Here is a 14,250-nt window from a genome sequence, read left to right as displayed (position 1 = left end):
TACATGAACCTGAAATTCCAGTTCTGGGAGAGTGTTTGGTCTTTTATGGCCTTTGCTACGTGCTCTAACATTCTTTGCTTTGCCACTGTGGCCAATGTATCTGTGGTTTAGCACTGGGATTATTCGTCTAATGAACATTCTTCAGACATCATGTTCCTGTTGTTTTGAGGTTTTGCAAATTTAATCCTGGAGTTGTCAGTATGGACAACAGGAGGCCAGACCAGTTCCCCCAAACAGCTAGCGTGATAAAGCAGACTCTGATCCTGGCAAACTTTCCCTTGCTTGAAATGCTTCATTAACAGTACTTGGCAGTTGTTTAAATTCTTCTGGAGCTAGAATGTTGTGTTTGTTGCACTGTACAAGTGCCTGGCAGTTGTGTTTGCTCTCTATACCAGTGTAAAACATATCAGCAGGCCTCCTCTGTAAGAGCATGGCATAGCGTATAGGCCAATTCCTGAACTCATTTCTAATATCTAATTACATTCCCCACTAGGGGGCAGACACAACACACATCTTAACTTGAAATTTTATTGAACCATTAACCCCCATGACTACATTGCAACCTCTTCAGGGTTAATGGATTATATAACGCAGGGCAGGTTTAGCATCTCACTATGAATAGTCTGACCTACCTGCTGGAGCAGGGTGCAGCCTTTCAGCAAAGCTTTAACATATGCTAAAGAGCAGGATCTTACATTATAGAGTAGACACAGTACAAGGACCCCTCAGCTGTACAAGAGACCTCCTGGTCCCGCCCTACTTATCCTTAACTGTACATAAAAGCTACTCACATCAGTTTGTATCTCAGCCAGACAAACAGTCACAACAGTGCTGTTGTTTTGTCCAGTAAGTGCATATGTAAAAAATCATTCCTAAAATACCACAGTCCAACCTTGTGCCATTTCTGCCATCTCCAATGTATGCTGAATTCCAGAGCTCCCCAAAAAACAAAGATAATGAATACTACGATCCATACAAAACATTCAGGGTATCTCTAGACTACAGGCTTACGTCGACATAAGTTTTGTCGACAGATACTGTCGACAAAGCTTCTGTCAACAAAGAGCGTCTAGACTACATTCAGTTCTGTCGACAAAGCAAGCTGCTTTGTCGACATGGCAGTGTAGACGCAAAGGACAGTTTAGATGCAATAACGCCTTCTGTTGACAGAACTCTGTCGACAAAAGGCGTTATTCCTCGTAAAATGAGGTTTACCAGCGTCGACAAAACTGCTGAGTTCTGTCGACGTTATGTCAACAGAACTCAGCGGTAGTGTAGACGCAGGTTTAGTTTTGTCGACAAAAGTCCACTTTTGTCGACAAAACCCTGTAGTCTAGACATACCCCTCAGAAACAAGTCCCGTATGTTGGAACTACTCCCTAAGTATTGACATGAGTGTAGGGGAAATTCAGCTAGCCCATTTAGGGCTTGATCTTGCAGTGTGTAGAGCATGCTGGCTCTGATCCAGTGAAAGTCTTATGCTTAACATTCAACATGTGCTTGTGAATAAGTCCATTAACTTCAATCGGCTAGCCACCTGCTCTAATGTTCATGCTTCTCTGCATCAGGGTCAGAGTGCTCCACACCTTGCAGGAACAAGTGCTTGCTCAGAAGCCCATATGGAATCTAGACACATGAGCTCTGTGCCAAGAATTTGTAAGAGAATGTGAGGGACTCCATGCTTAGGAGATTGGCTGGGGGCTACAGATGCCGCACAACAGATCTAGCTTGAGTTTGTGAACTAAATCTAACAGCTGGGAAATATCTGCCAAATTCTGCCTTGCGAAGTCACAAACAAGTATTTGATGCAGCCCCAAGCAATTCCCCAAAAGTCACAACATATGCCCAGCCCTACCTCCCCCAAAACAGCTGGGACCTGAAAAAGCACTTCTATAAGGAACGTGCCAAGTTTCCTAACACAGGAGTAGAGACTTGCAGTGCTGGAATGATTAAGCTACGCATGAGCCCAAATGGCCAGAGGCACTGGACAAATTCTCGGTGCTTAGGCAATTCCATGCACAGCTCTGTCCCCAGACTGCTGCAAACTGGTTCTAAAACCAGGGTTCTGGGGACAGCCCTTGCTCAAAAGGGCTCTTTCATTTCTTGGAGTTTTCCATAGGTTTAACTGATCGCTAGAACTTTGTATGAGCTACCCCCATCTCTCAGGAGTTGCCAGTCCCCTGAGTCACTTCCTCTTTTCAGTAGAATAGTGATAGAAATGTAGCCGTGTTAGTCTGGTGTAGCTGAAATAAAATACAGGACTATGTAGCACTTTAAAGACTAACAAGATGGTTTATAATAAAGTTGGTTTATAATAAAGCACTTACAAAGTGCTACATAGTCCTGTATTTTGTTCCTCTTTTCAGGCCTTTTCCCTTAGTCTCTTTCTCTGGATAGTGCTTTAGGAGGCAGTATTGTGGACAGGATGTGACTCATCTGCACCTGGCTAGTAGTTTTATGGTACCTGGGGTGCTAACTGCTGCAGCCAGGGGTCAGCAGTGTCTGCTGAAGTTAGTATATGTTCTGTGCTGCTCTGAGAGCTCCCTGGGAAATGGCCTGGATCTACAGCACTACGCAGCCTCTGTTAATTATATCCTAGACTCCCCTCCTTGCTGTTCTACATTCATCATGGTCCTTACTTGGTTTTTCCCTTTACATACAGTTTCCTTGTGGCCAAAGCTTTCCTGTATTAGAGCAGTTGGTGGCAGTAGCACACCTCCCTAAAATGGTAATGCAGCTTGATCTGCATGTGGCTGTGCTCACTGGAGAGGGCAGGGAAAGGGCAAGATAAATAGCAAGGAATCTTTCACTCAGCATGTAACATCCTGGGTAAGGCAGCCAGCGGTCAAGCTGGGTGTTGTGCTGTACTTAAGGGGCTAGTCTGCTATGCTGCACTAGATGGGTGCTAGAATTAGGGACATAAAGTTCATGGGGAATTGCATTCTCATGGGGTCATGTTACAGATGTCAGCGCTCTCACGCCCACCAGTCCTGTGGGTTTAGCCCTGTGGGAATCGGTGTTCTCACTGCGGTCTCAGGCTGTCTCGTCTGTAAGCGTAAGTGCAATCAAAGCCTATTGAAAATGCAAAGCACCAGAGAAGTTCTCAGTATTCTTATTGGGATGGGTTGGTGATTTTGCCCCATTTACCCCCATAGTTCTCATGATGTGTGATGAGGACTATGCTACTTGTATTTATCTTGGGCATAGGAATGGCCACTGGATCGGGCTGGTGTCTGGTTTGGGAACAAACAACCTAAGACCCGCCTATACTCCAGCAACTGAGAAAATCTGGCTCATCTGCTACTGTGGTCTTGTCCTTGATAGTGTAGCTGTGACTGCTTCATCCCCTCCCTTAAGCCTGTCTCCCTTGCTCTCTGCCCTTCTGAGGCCAACCTTCTCCAGCCCCACATCCCCACCATCCAGTGAGCATTCAGGGCTCTCCAATAACACACACCACCCTGACTGCTTATTTGACAGGTTATTGAGTGTTATTGCTCTGTAGATTCTTGTTACACATTTGCCTGGAGAGGGAGGTCCCACTGGGACTGGGGGGACTAAGATCCTGTGGGGAGGCCTTCCCAGGAATGGGCACAACTCAATCCATGGCTCATGTCACAGCTGAGGTGACTGAAGCGGGGGTTAGTAGCAAAGCCTGAAGAGTTAATTTCGGAAGCACTACAATACCCCCTCTGCTTCTGCACCACTCTCTTCCCCTGGCTGACTGAAGAATGTGCGGGGAAAGACGTCTCTCCGCATTTTGAGGGCGGCAGCAGCTTGGGATGGGGAGATTGCTCGGCGTGCACTGAGCAGCAGTCAAACAGCCAGCAGCCTTCCTTCCTCTCATGCTGGCAGGTCCATGCGGAGGGTGGACGAGGAAAGAGCAGGGAGCCTGCTGCTAGCTTCTGGCTGCCTGCGCTTCAGGGCTGTCCTCCTGTGGCTCCTCGTCATCTGACTGCACCACGGGGGTCTCAGCCCCCTCCTCACTGGTGTCCAGGCTATTCAGGTCTGTGGAGACGGAGGATGTGGATGAGATCCGAGATTTTATCTCAGCCGTGTTGGGCACTTGCAGGGTGATTTCCTCCTGGTAATGGCTGGGCTCTGCCCAAGAGAAAAGCAAGATTAGCAGAAGGAACCAACACCCTAGCACAGTGGTCACAGACCAGTCGATCGGGATCTGCTGGTACATCCTGGAGCCTCTGACAGGTGGTCCTGACTGGTTTGTCCAGGAGGTTATCACCTGCCAGCACTTTGGCTGCCCCTCCCCCTTGCTGCCATGGTTCTCCTGCTTTGGAGCCTGCACTCTACATAAGAACGGCCGTACTGGGTCAGACCAAAGGTCCATCTAGCCCAGTAGCCTGTCTCCCGACAGTGGCCAGCACCAGGTGCCCCAGAGGGGGTGGACTGAAGACAATGATCAAGTGATTTGTCTCCTGCCATCCTTCTCCAGCCTCTGACAGACAGAGGCCAAGGACACCATTTTATCCCCTGGCTAATATCCTTTTATGGACCTAACCTCCATGAAATTATCTAGCTTCTCTTTAAACTCTAAACTCTAAACCCTGAGATCTTCCTGCTTGCTGTGCATAATGGGGGAGAAAAAGACGGAGTGGTAATGTCAGGGTTTCCCCCTCTTCCTACCCCTCTACCATATCTCCACAGGGTGAGCAGGGCGAGGCCTCTGAGAAGGAGTGGGGCAGGGGCAGGGCTTCAAAGGGGTGGGGAAGGAGGTGGGGCAAGAGTATTTGGGTTTCAAGTAGATCCTGGATTGACTTAAATAGAAAAAGTGATCTTGTGCTTAAAAAGGTTGGAGGCCCCTGCGCTAGCATCTTCACTGGCCCTGTGCCCAGCCCCCTTCACTTCCACAGCAGGCTAAGCCGTCATCCCTTCCCCAGCCCATTGCAGGGGCTATATATGTGCAGAGCGCCACTTCCGCAGCGGCAGTGAGCCTGGTGCACGGGGTTTCTAGGCCCTTTTGGAGGAAAGGAGACGAGGCTGGAATGATCCCTGGCAAATAGAGATGGGGTAGGAAGGATCTGGGTGGGAGGCCCTGGACTCAAAATGTGCATGGTCCAGGAGCTGTCTGTAAGCAGGGCTGCGATGCAGACCCACTGACCTCCAGCACAAGCTGAGCTACTAACCCCTACGCCCTGCTTTGATCCCCAGCGGCAGCCAGCTGCTGCTGGAGCTGGGTCTCCTTCCCCAGTTCCAGACTTTGGCAGCAGGGCATGTGGCTCACATTCCTTCTCCATTTTTGGCAGTGGAGCCTTTTCTATTTCACTTGTAAAATTCCAGCTTCGGGCCTTCATGTGTGCAGCCGTTTAACTGGAACAGAGGGGAAGCTGCTGGTATATGGCTTGACTCACTCTCGGTGACTCATTCTCAGAGTCACTCCAGGGAGTGCAGTCTGGGGCCATCAGGCTCCTGATGGCTCCTCCTCATCCACTGCAGCCTGCTCCTCCCCCGACTGAGGCTCCCCTCCCCAGGTAATGAGCTCAACACAGGGTACCTGGGGTCTGCCTGGCTCCCCACTCTCATACGGTGAGCCCAGCCTGGGTGCTCACGCTACCCCTGCCATGCACAAGGTCGCTCACCGCAAGACAGGGCCTTGCCACCACCCCACACTTCGTGCAGAGAGCTCACCATGGGCAAACAGGCCCAGGGGGAGTGAGTGTGACAGAGCAGTGGCTCTACAGCAGGTTGGAGGGCCCAGACCTGCAAACACTAAAAAGCTCAGAGTGCCTCCGCCCTGGCGAACTTGGATCTAGAAGTCTCTGCTCACTGCAGTGGTGGCTATTAGACAGGGGACAGGTGTTTGTACAATGGTATTGCTCCCTCAGATTAGATGTCGTCATGCTGAAAATGCTTGCGCCCTTTCTGCTCAACAGCTTCCCATGCCCATGTCGCCGAGGGAGCTGCACTAGGGGAGCTGGTGTGTACTTTTCCAGCCCTACCAGCCAAAGCCCAAAGTTTGTTTCCGGGACTGGGGAAGTCACAGTAGTTCTTGGACTGGGTCGAAGAACTAAGTAGGCAGGCAGCAGGGAGCTAACAAGCAGGAGTGAGGATGTACCTGGCAGGAGACCAGCAACACTGTTATCCTCTGTCCCGCAGCTGAGAAACACATCCACAGTGTCCTGGTCAGAAAGGTCCATCATGTCCATCTGCTCCAACATGTCCACGTTCACCTCCATGGAGGAAATGCTGCCCAGAGGAGCTGCAGAGACAAGGACCAGAAAACCAGGGAGAGACCATCACTTAGCCCAGCCACATGAAAACCTATTCGCCCTGGACCTTTCATGGAGGTTAGGTCCATAAAAGGCTATTAGCCAGGAGATAGAAATGGTGTCCCTGGCCTCTGTTTGTCAGAGGCTGGAGAAGGATGGCAGGAGACAAATCACTTGATCATTGTCTTCGGTCCACCCTCTCTGGGGCACCTGGTGCTGGCCACTGTCGGCAGACAGGCTACTGGGCTAGATGGACCTTTGGTCTGATCCAGTACGGCCGTTCTTATGTTCTTATGACCAGCAGCAGCTGGAAGATGATGCCATAGGAGGCCAGCCCAGGAAACTATCCTACTGGCTTGTTTATATTGTGAGCTCTTCAGGGCCCTTATCTCTATGGCCTGTTCAGGGCTCAGTAAATAACAGGTCAGGGACTGTTATTCCCCCTCAGCACTGCCTTCCATCCTCTGATGTGTGTGACAGGCACCCCCTCCCGGCTGCACTTACGTCTCCTGTGCTCGATCTGCAGGTGGGACATGGGGAAGTAGAAATCCACATCATGCTGGAAAACCTCCTCAAAGAACTTCTGCCTGTCACGAAATTTGAGCTGCTGCTGCATCTGCTCTGGCTCCAGTCCCCGCTGCCCTTGCTCCATGTCAGCTGTAGAGGAACAAGGTGGAAGATCAGGCACAGACTAGATGCTGTCATATGTGGCATGGGAGACGAGCCAAGGCCAAATGGGGGCTGTGCAAGTCCTATCTGTTCCTTCAATGGGTGCCTTGCAGGAGAAGTACTGCTCTCTAGGGGTGCCTTTTGACTTGGTAGCAACGCAAGAGAGATTACAAGCCATGGAGCTTGCTCCAGCAGTGCAGTCTGTGCTGTGTGTGGGGGGGTCACTGCTACAGATTCTGCTCCTGTGATATGGCCCAGATAGTTCCAAACTTTGGGCTTCACCACCCGGGATCTCAACGCCCTCTACAAACTTTAATTCTCACCCCTCAGTGAGGGGGGGGGGGATGTTGGGTGATCCCCATTTCCCAGTGAGAGAAACCGAGGCATGGAAAGCAGAAGTGACTTGCCCTAAGGTCACACAGCAAAACAGGATCAGAGGCAGGAATAGAACCAGGTCTCCCAACTCACAGGCCTCTGCTCTAGCCACTAGATGATGCTCCTGCCTCTCATGGCAGAGAAGAAACAGGGCAGCCCAGATGCTGAACATTCAGCATTGTGTAACCAGGGAACTCAGGTGTGTGTGCTAGGAGGTAGTCTCAGCTCCAGCCTGTCACACTCTGGTTTTCCTGCTGCCTAACAAAGGGTTAACCCACGAGTTGCTTTTGAATATTAACATGCAGCAGAAACTCTCCAAGGAACCGAGTCCCTGTGATACTCAACTAAGAAATTTGACAGTAATATAATGGGATTAAGATTCCCAGCTCCACCTGCAAACATTCCCTTCCATAGGCCAGTCTGTAATCCCAGCCCCGCTCTCCTCCCACATGCACACACACAAACAGGCTCCTCCATTCGCCCCACCCCTTCCACACACAGCCAGCCTGGATTTTGCGTCATCCCTCCCATGGTTTAACTCTGCTCCAAAGTGCAAAGAGGAGCCACTGGGAAGTGGCAGGCTGAGCCCTCTGCAGGGAACAAGGCATGGAGGGTCAGTTCCTCCTAAACACAGCAGGGCCTCTCTCTGTCCCTCCGGCTTCAGGAACCCAGAGGAGCAAAGAACAGGGAGACCTTCTAGCTTGGCCGGTTGCTTTCTTGGGCCCAGATCCGCTAAGGTGTTTGAGTTCGGTGGAATTTAGGAGCCTAAATACCTTTGAGGAACTGGGCCTTGCTGGAATATTCCAGCAGCTGCCTGGATGCTCCTAGACTGGAGTCTCATTCCAGGATCTGTCTCTGCTGCCCCCGGGGCAGCATAAGTAAAATGTGACAAACCAGCGGAGCAGGGCAGTAACCAAGGAAATCAAACAAACATCCCAGCCTGTTCCCAACCCAGCACTGACCAAACCCACGTCCGGTAGCAAAAGGCAGCAACTGCCTGGGAGCCCCACCCTGTCTGGCAGGGGCTGTGTCAGTATCAGGACCAGAATGGTAAAATATAGGACCCCAGAGGAAACAAACTTTCCCCTTTCCCCGGCACTTGCCCCATGGAAATCCTTCAGGGCTACTTCCGGCCAAACACCTGCCCCAAGGAAATCCTTCAGGGACAAATTCCCTGCCCATACATCATCCCCAGGGAAACCCGGAAGCCTCTCAAGGCTAAACTTCCCTCATGAGATATATGCCTCAGGGAAACCCTGGCCTCAAGACTATTCCCCCCACCAAAAACCCTTCAAAGCTAACCTCCCCCTGGAAATCCCTTAGGTTGCACATGGATGTGTGCCCCCCCCCCAAATCCCTTAGGGTGCACATGCACAGTCGTATTAACCTTCCACCCAGAAATCCCTTAGGGCGCACGCACATACATGCAGAGCCCCTCCCTCAGAGCTGAACTCAAAAGAACCAGCTGCTAACACTTCAGAATATGTGGCTCAGAGTGACCTGCACATTTCCTCAGGGATACTATTATTGCTGGTTCTGCTTATCCCATCACTACTGGGCCTAGGTCCGTGCTCTAACCCGCCTGGGATAAGTTCTGGTTTCCCGGTCTAGGCCTCTCCACTTACTGCAGCCCCTGTCGCCGTCTGTCTCCGTGTCTATCGTCAAGGACAGGCTGGAAAGGTGCCCGTGTAGCCAGGATCTCACACGCTTTGCCAAAAGACTAAACCGCATGTTGAAAGCGCCTTAACAGGATGCTGAGATTAAGCCCATTTTGCTTTCCTTGCTGATCTCACCATCTGCTGCTGCCCACTGGCCAGGATCTCATTCTCCTCCTTATCCTGGTGCAAGGCCACACAGAAACCAAGCCCCCACCCTCACCCCCAAACACATACCCACTAATCCATCAGCAACTCCAGGCCAGTGTCACAGAGAGTCTGGGAGGCAGAGGGCGATAGGGGGTACAGCTCCGGCACATAGGCAAGGAGGAGACTGGGGTGGTCTAATTACAAAGCTGTGGACTGCACAAAGAACAGGTTAACCCTGGAGGATTGTGTCTCCTTCAATTAGCATCGAGGTAACTCGGCCCCTTTGACAGTCGGTGCAGGGTAGCTAATGACACAGCCCAGCTGCATGGAGCCTGCCCTATTGTACTCTCCCACCCAGGCAGAACCGCAAGCTTCCCACTGCTCCAGGAAAGCTGCAGCTGTACCACTGTTGGAATCCGTGGCTAACGGGCTGGACTAGCCAGTGGCTTGTCACAGTTTTCCCAGGGAAAGTGGCCAGCAAAGTAGAGATGCCAAGATTCATATCCTGGGGGCATTAAAAAGCTCCTAGCGAAACCCCCGAGAGCTGGGGACACTTTGGAGTAGGTGCTTCGGAAGTTCTTGCACCTCACTTCATCTCAAGGTCCCCATTCCCCATCTCCTTGGTAACCACTGTGGGCACCACCACCACAGGCTGGCTTCCAATTCATCTCTCTGTGCTGCAAGTGTGATTCTTGCTACGTGTTTGTACAGCGCCTAGCTTGGCTGATCCGGGCCTCTCGATCCTATTGCAATATCAATATGAACCAGACAGATTAAGAACACTACTGTTTGGGGGCCCAAGAGCCCATGTTACAACTTCACTTTCCAATGGAACAACAAGCACCATGCGATCCACTTAGTGCACCTATTCCAGTGGAACAGAGGACACAGAGACATGCTGACCCCAGTCACATGAGTGGTGGAGGAAAACAAAGTACTCTGGCTTCCCTTTGATTTGAGCCCTCCCCTGTCTGTAGAGATGAGCTCCCAACAGCTGTCAGTGGGGGAAAAGGGGAGCTCACAGCTAGTCCAGGCTCAACCTCCTCTCTTCCAAGAACATTGCAGGATAAAGGGCAAGGCCAGCCTAAGAATTTGACATTTTCTGCACAGTTAATGCACACGACGCACAGCTCTCTCCAAGGTGTGGCCATTGCCACCATGGTATGCAGCCATGCATCCAGATAGAAGGGCAGATGCAGGGAGGTGGCATGGGTTGGCACATTAACAGTTGGTGGTGGTGGTGCATTACCCTCACTCAAGGGTTGTGCTGGAGCCTCAATGGTAGAGCCCTAAACAGATACAAACTCTGTATCCCCATTCATATCATAACAAAAATGTGCTACGGAGATCTGCATCCATATCTGTGGATACCCGTGGATATAAAGTGGATATCCACAAATTTGCAGGGTTCTAGATACAAATTTGTATCTGCCTCCCCAAAAATGAGTTGTGGCTGTAAAGCGGATATCTGCGGATTTGCACGGCTCTAGCAATGATGTGCCTGGATTTATTAGCAAACTTGTCTGTAAATTCCTCCGTGAGATTTTATTAGCCAGCTGGGCAGCTGGCACTGCAATACCATTATGTAACTAAAGCAGACATCGAGCGAGATGTGCAGCTGGATGACTGACAGGTGACTGCAGTGAGAAACGGAGACAGAACCTTCTTCCCACTCCCTCATTTCCCCCTCTCCCCTCCCCCTCGCTCTGCTCCTGGTATCTCAGCACTCTGGCAGCCAAGAGTTCTGCTCATGTATTTGCAGCTAAATAACCACCATGAAGGAAATAAAAGAGAGTAACATTCCCTGTCTCTGCCCTTCTCCACGTGACTGATGGTCGCATTCTCCTCGCTGTCAGTCGCTGTGATTGTCTCATCGGGATGGCATGTTCCCAGCAAGTGACACACACACACACACACAATGCAGCCCCTGTGAGCTGCAGGCAATTCATTCTGGTGTTTAAATACCTGCTGGTGGTCTTTTTTACAGGGCACTCAACCAACCGGCTGTGGGTTGAGGCTTATGCTCATTCACAGCTGGGACACAGCACTGCTTTCCCTGGATCACTGACCCCCCCCCCCCCCCCAACACGTCAGCCTGTCACTTCCCAAGAGTGTGAAATGGCACCAGGCTCCCTGCTGCCTTCAAATCCTTCCGGCTCTTGCTGCTTATTAGGCACCAAAGCCTATAGAAGACCTGGACCTGAATGCTAGTGTGGGGAATGGTGGGAAAGGAGCCAGCCTACCACAAGCCCGTGAGAAGGAAACAGAGAGAGGGGATTTCTTTCTACTGCCACTGCTCAGTTTCTCTAGGCTCAGCCTGTCCCAGCAGGAAGCAATGTAAGGAGTAAGGGGAAGCATTCTGACTCCATTGCTACCCTGCCTTTGCAAGAGGTGCTGAAGGAGACAGGGCAGAAGTGCAGCTGGGTTGCACAGCGGGGATCATGTGAACTGAAGTAGGGTGCCTAGAGAAAAGCCAGACATGAAAGGTGCTCATAGCTTCTCTGTTCCCCCATCTTCCTGCAGGAGGCATAACAGTGAATCGTGTAGGGGTGCCAGCCACGAGGAGTACCCAGCTATTCCAAGTCAGCAGGGAATGGAGCGTGGGCACTGGCAGTGGGTAGCTCCCAGTGAGGGAGGGTGACATGAGCCTGGGGGTAAGAAGGCTGAATGAGTTTTCTGGGACACAGAGAGATCTTTTCATCAGTGTCTTGGGCCAAGTGCTGAGTGCATTGCAGTGTGTCTGACTGTGCTTCCGCTGGGAGTGAACATGTTTGTCCTTTTCCCTTATCCTGCTGGATGCTAGTACAACCCTCACTCTGTGCACCAGGCAGTATGAATGGGTGAGGAGGGCATGCTTGTTAAAGCAGGCACAATCCAGGAGGAGATGGAGAGAGGCTTTCTTCAACTGATGGCTCTTTAAATGCCTGAAAAACTCTCCAAGAGATTAAAGAGACAAAGTAAGCCATGAATGGGGTATGGTCAGAGGGGGAAGGGGAGGTTAACAGAGTATAAATGAGGGAAGGGGGTACACTCTGCAGGGTATGGATCAGTTCTTGAGTTAACAACTCCAAGAAGCACAACTTCACACCTAATCTGGCCATGTCATGACTGGGCACTCCCTCAAAAGCATCACCCCTGGTCCTCTGAACTGGAACAGGGACACAATGACTCCAGTCACACTATTGGTGGAAGAAATCACAGTATTCTGGATTCCCTTTCACTGGAGCCCTGTCTGCAGGGGTGAGCTCCCAACCCCTGCCAGAAGGAGGCACTGTAGGGAACAAGTTGGGGTACTTACTGTGGGGGAAGCAGGCACAGCCCCTCTCAACAAGACCCTACTATGTAGAGCCACCCTACAAGTCTGCGACTTTCTTCAGTCTCAGAGAAAGGCAGCTGGAGCAGAACCTTTGGGATGATCTAGAAGAGTCCTGTGGTGATGAACTGACCATAAAGTGGATGCTAAATGATCTGGTACAAACTCTCTCCACAGCCTCCCTCTCAGACTCCGCATCTGGCCTCATGTTGCAGCTAAAGGCAAAACTAACCCCAAACCCGCAGGGCGAGGAATGAAGAGGAAGGGGAGTGGGAGGGAGATGGTTTTAGCAGACAGAGCAGGAAAAAACAGGAGAGAGTCAGTGGGGGGAGGAAATGGCACCTTGTGATCGAGGTCTCTGACACGGATTCTTAGTGAACGTATTCCAGCCAATCCTCAACTCCTCTGTGACTCCACACTAAAAATATCCCCACAGCCCAGGGCTCTCTCCTCAGCAGAGGCTGCGTCACAAGACCCTGCTATTTACAGGACCTGATTCACTTGACATAGAACCCTGAGCAGGATAAAGTCAGGAGAGCACTAGGGAGGACGAAAGGGGGTGGGAGGCTCGTAAGCCACAGAGGAGACCTCTACAAGCCGGCAGCAGGTTGGCAGACGGGCCAGGAGAGCTCGCACTAGAGCTCTAACAGCAGCGAAGTAAACACCGCTGTGAAGTTGTGGTGCAGGCTGGAGCTCTGTAGCCTGGGGATGGGATTCCCAGCCCGAGCTCCAGCCCAAGCGTCAAAGCGCTGCCCGCACAGCTACTTCTAGAGCACTCGGGTGTTAGCCTGAGTCTGTCAACCCAGCAGGGAGGCTCACAGCCGCAGGCTGCATGGACAGGCAGCCTCTGCGCCACATGCTGCCCCACACACCAGAGCTCTTCCAAGTCCTGCTGAGAGGCCATGAAAGGAGCTGGGATATCACCCGGTCTCTCCTCCCCAGCTTGGCCTGGAGCTGGCCTGGCTGTGCAGAGACCTTACTGACCCTCTGTCTGCTCAGCTCCACAGAACTTCTCTACCCAGAACACATGCTGCTTCCCCAGCCAGCCCTGGGCCTGGCTTCTGGCAGCAGCCAGTACCTGATGCTTCACAGCAAGGAAGGCTGCATCCCACCCACAGGAATGCCCCAGCCAAGGGCCCAGAGTGACCCTTGCAGGGGCAGGGCAAGCCCTCCCTGACACCCAGCATGGTTCAACTGCCTGGATCTCAGCATGTAGAACTACTAAGGACATCACAGCAAGACATGAAAGGATGCAGGGGCCGATCACTATGCGGTGTGTGGGAAGGGAAGCTTTAGGGGAGGTTAGTGCATGGTGACTGTGACATGAAGGTGGGGGGGTTTGGCTGCGCAGAGGTGAGCAGCCAGGAAATAAGAGCTGTAGAGCTGGGGGCTTTGGTGAGGGAGCTGCTGCTTAGTGGGGTAGAGAGGTAGACAGCACAGAGGGGACGGAGAAGAGCTGGGGGATGGGTTGCGTGGGGTGTATGGAGGGACGTACGTAGGCAGGTGCTGGCAGAAAGATATTTTGGTATGGTGAGACATGAGCAGATGCTGGCCGAAGGGTGTTGTGGGGCTTGTGGAAGGGTGCTGTGGGGTGTACAGAGGGATGCAGGAGGGCGCTAGTGGTTGGATTGTATGGGGTGGATGGAGGGACATGGGCGGGTGATGGCGGAAGGGCGCTGTGGGGTGGATGGAGGGACGCAGACAGGTGCAGGCAGAAGGGCTGTGTGGGGTTTACAGAGGGATGTGGCAGGGTGCTGGTGAACAGACTGTATGGGGTGGATGGCTGAGCAGTCTGGGGAAGGATGGAGAAGGACTATGCCTATGAGAGGAGAGGGCTGTAGTAGCCATGGGACCATTTGTGGGGGGT

The 14,250-nt window shown here is 51.9% G+C and overlaps 1 protein-coding gene across 3 annotated transcripts in view; it reads right to left on the bottom strand.

Moving 5' to 3' along the window:
* Window positions 1-514: 514 nt before the first annotated feature.
* The window catches only part of DBNDD2 (dysbindin domain containing 2), a 36,271-nt gene continuing 22,535 nt past the window's right edge, over window positions 515-14,250 (bottom strand). For 2 of the 3 annotated variants that reach the window (XM_025184023.2, XM_075901295.1), the window contains 3 exons: window positions 6,726-6,878; window positions 6,068-6,211; window positions 515-4,098 (listed from right to left, as the gene is read on the bottom strand). In XM_025184023.2, coding sequence (XP_025039808.2) covers window positions 3,896-4,098; window positions 6,068-6,211; window positions 6,726-6,873 — 495 coding nt within the window. In that variant the 5' untranslated portion in view covers window positions 6,874-6,878 and the 3' untranslated portion in view covers window positions 515-3,895. The remainder of the gene's footprint in view (window positions 4,099-6,067; window positions 6,212-6,725; window positions 6,879-14,250) is intronic. The other variant, XM_075901296.1, reaches the window with a different exon arrangement.

The sequence above is a fragment of the Pelodiscus sinensis genome, chromosome 18, assembly GCF_049634645.1.
Source record: "Pelodiscus sinensis isolate JC-2024 chromosome 18, ASM4963464v1, whole genome shotgun sequence".
Taxonomy (NCBI): domain Eukaryota; kingdom Metazoa; phylum Chordata; order Testudines; family Trionychidae; genus Pelodiscus; species Pelodiscus sinensis.
This window is presented reverse-complemented; position numbering and strand designations above follow the sequence as displayed.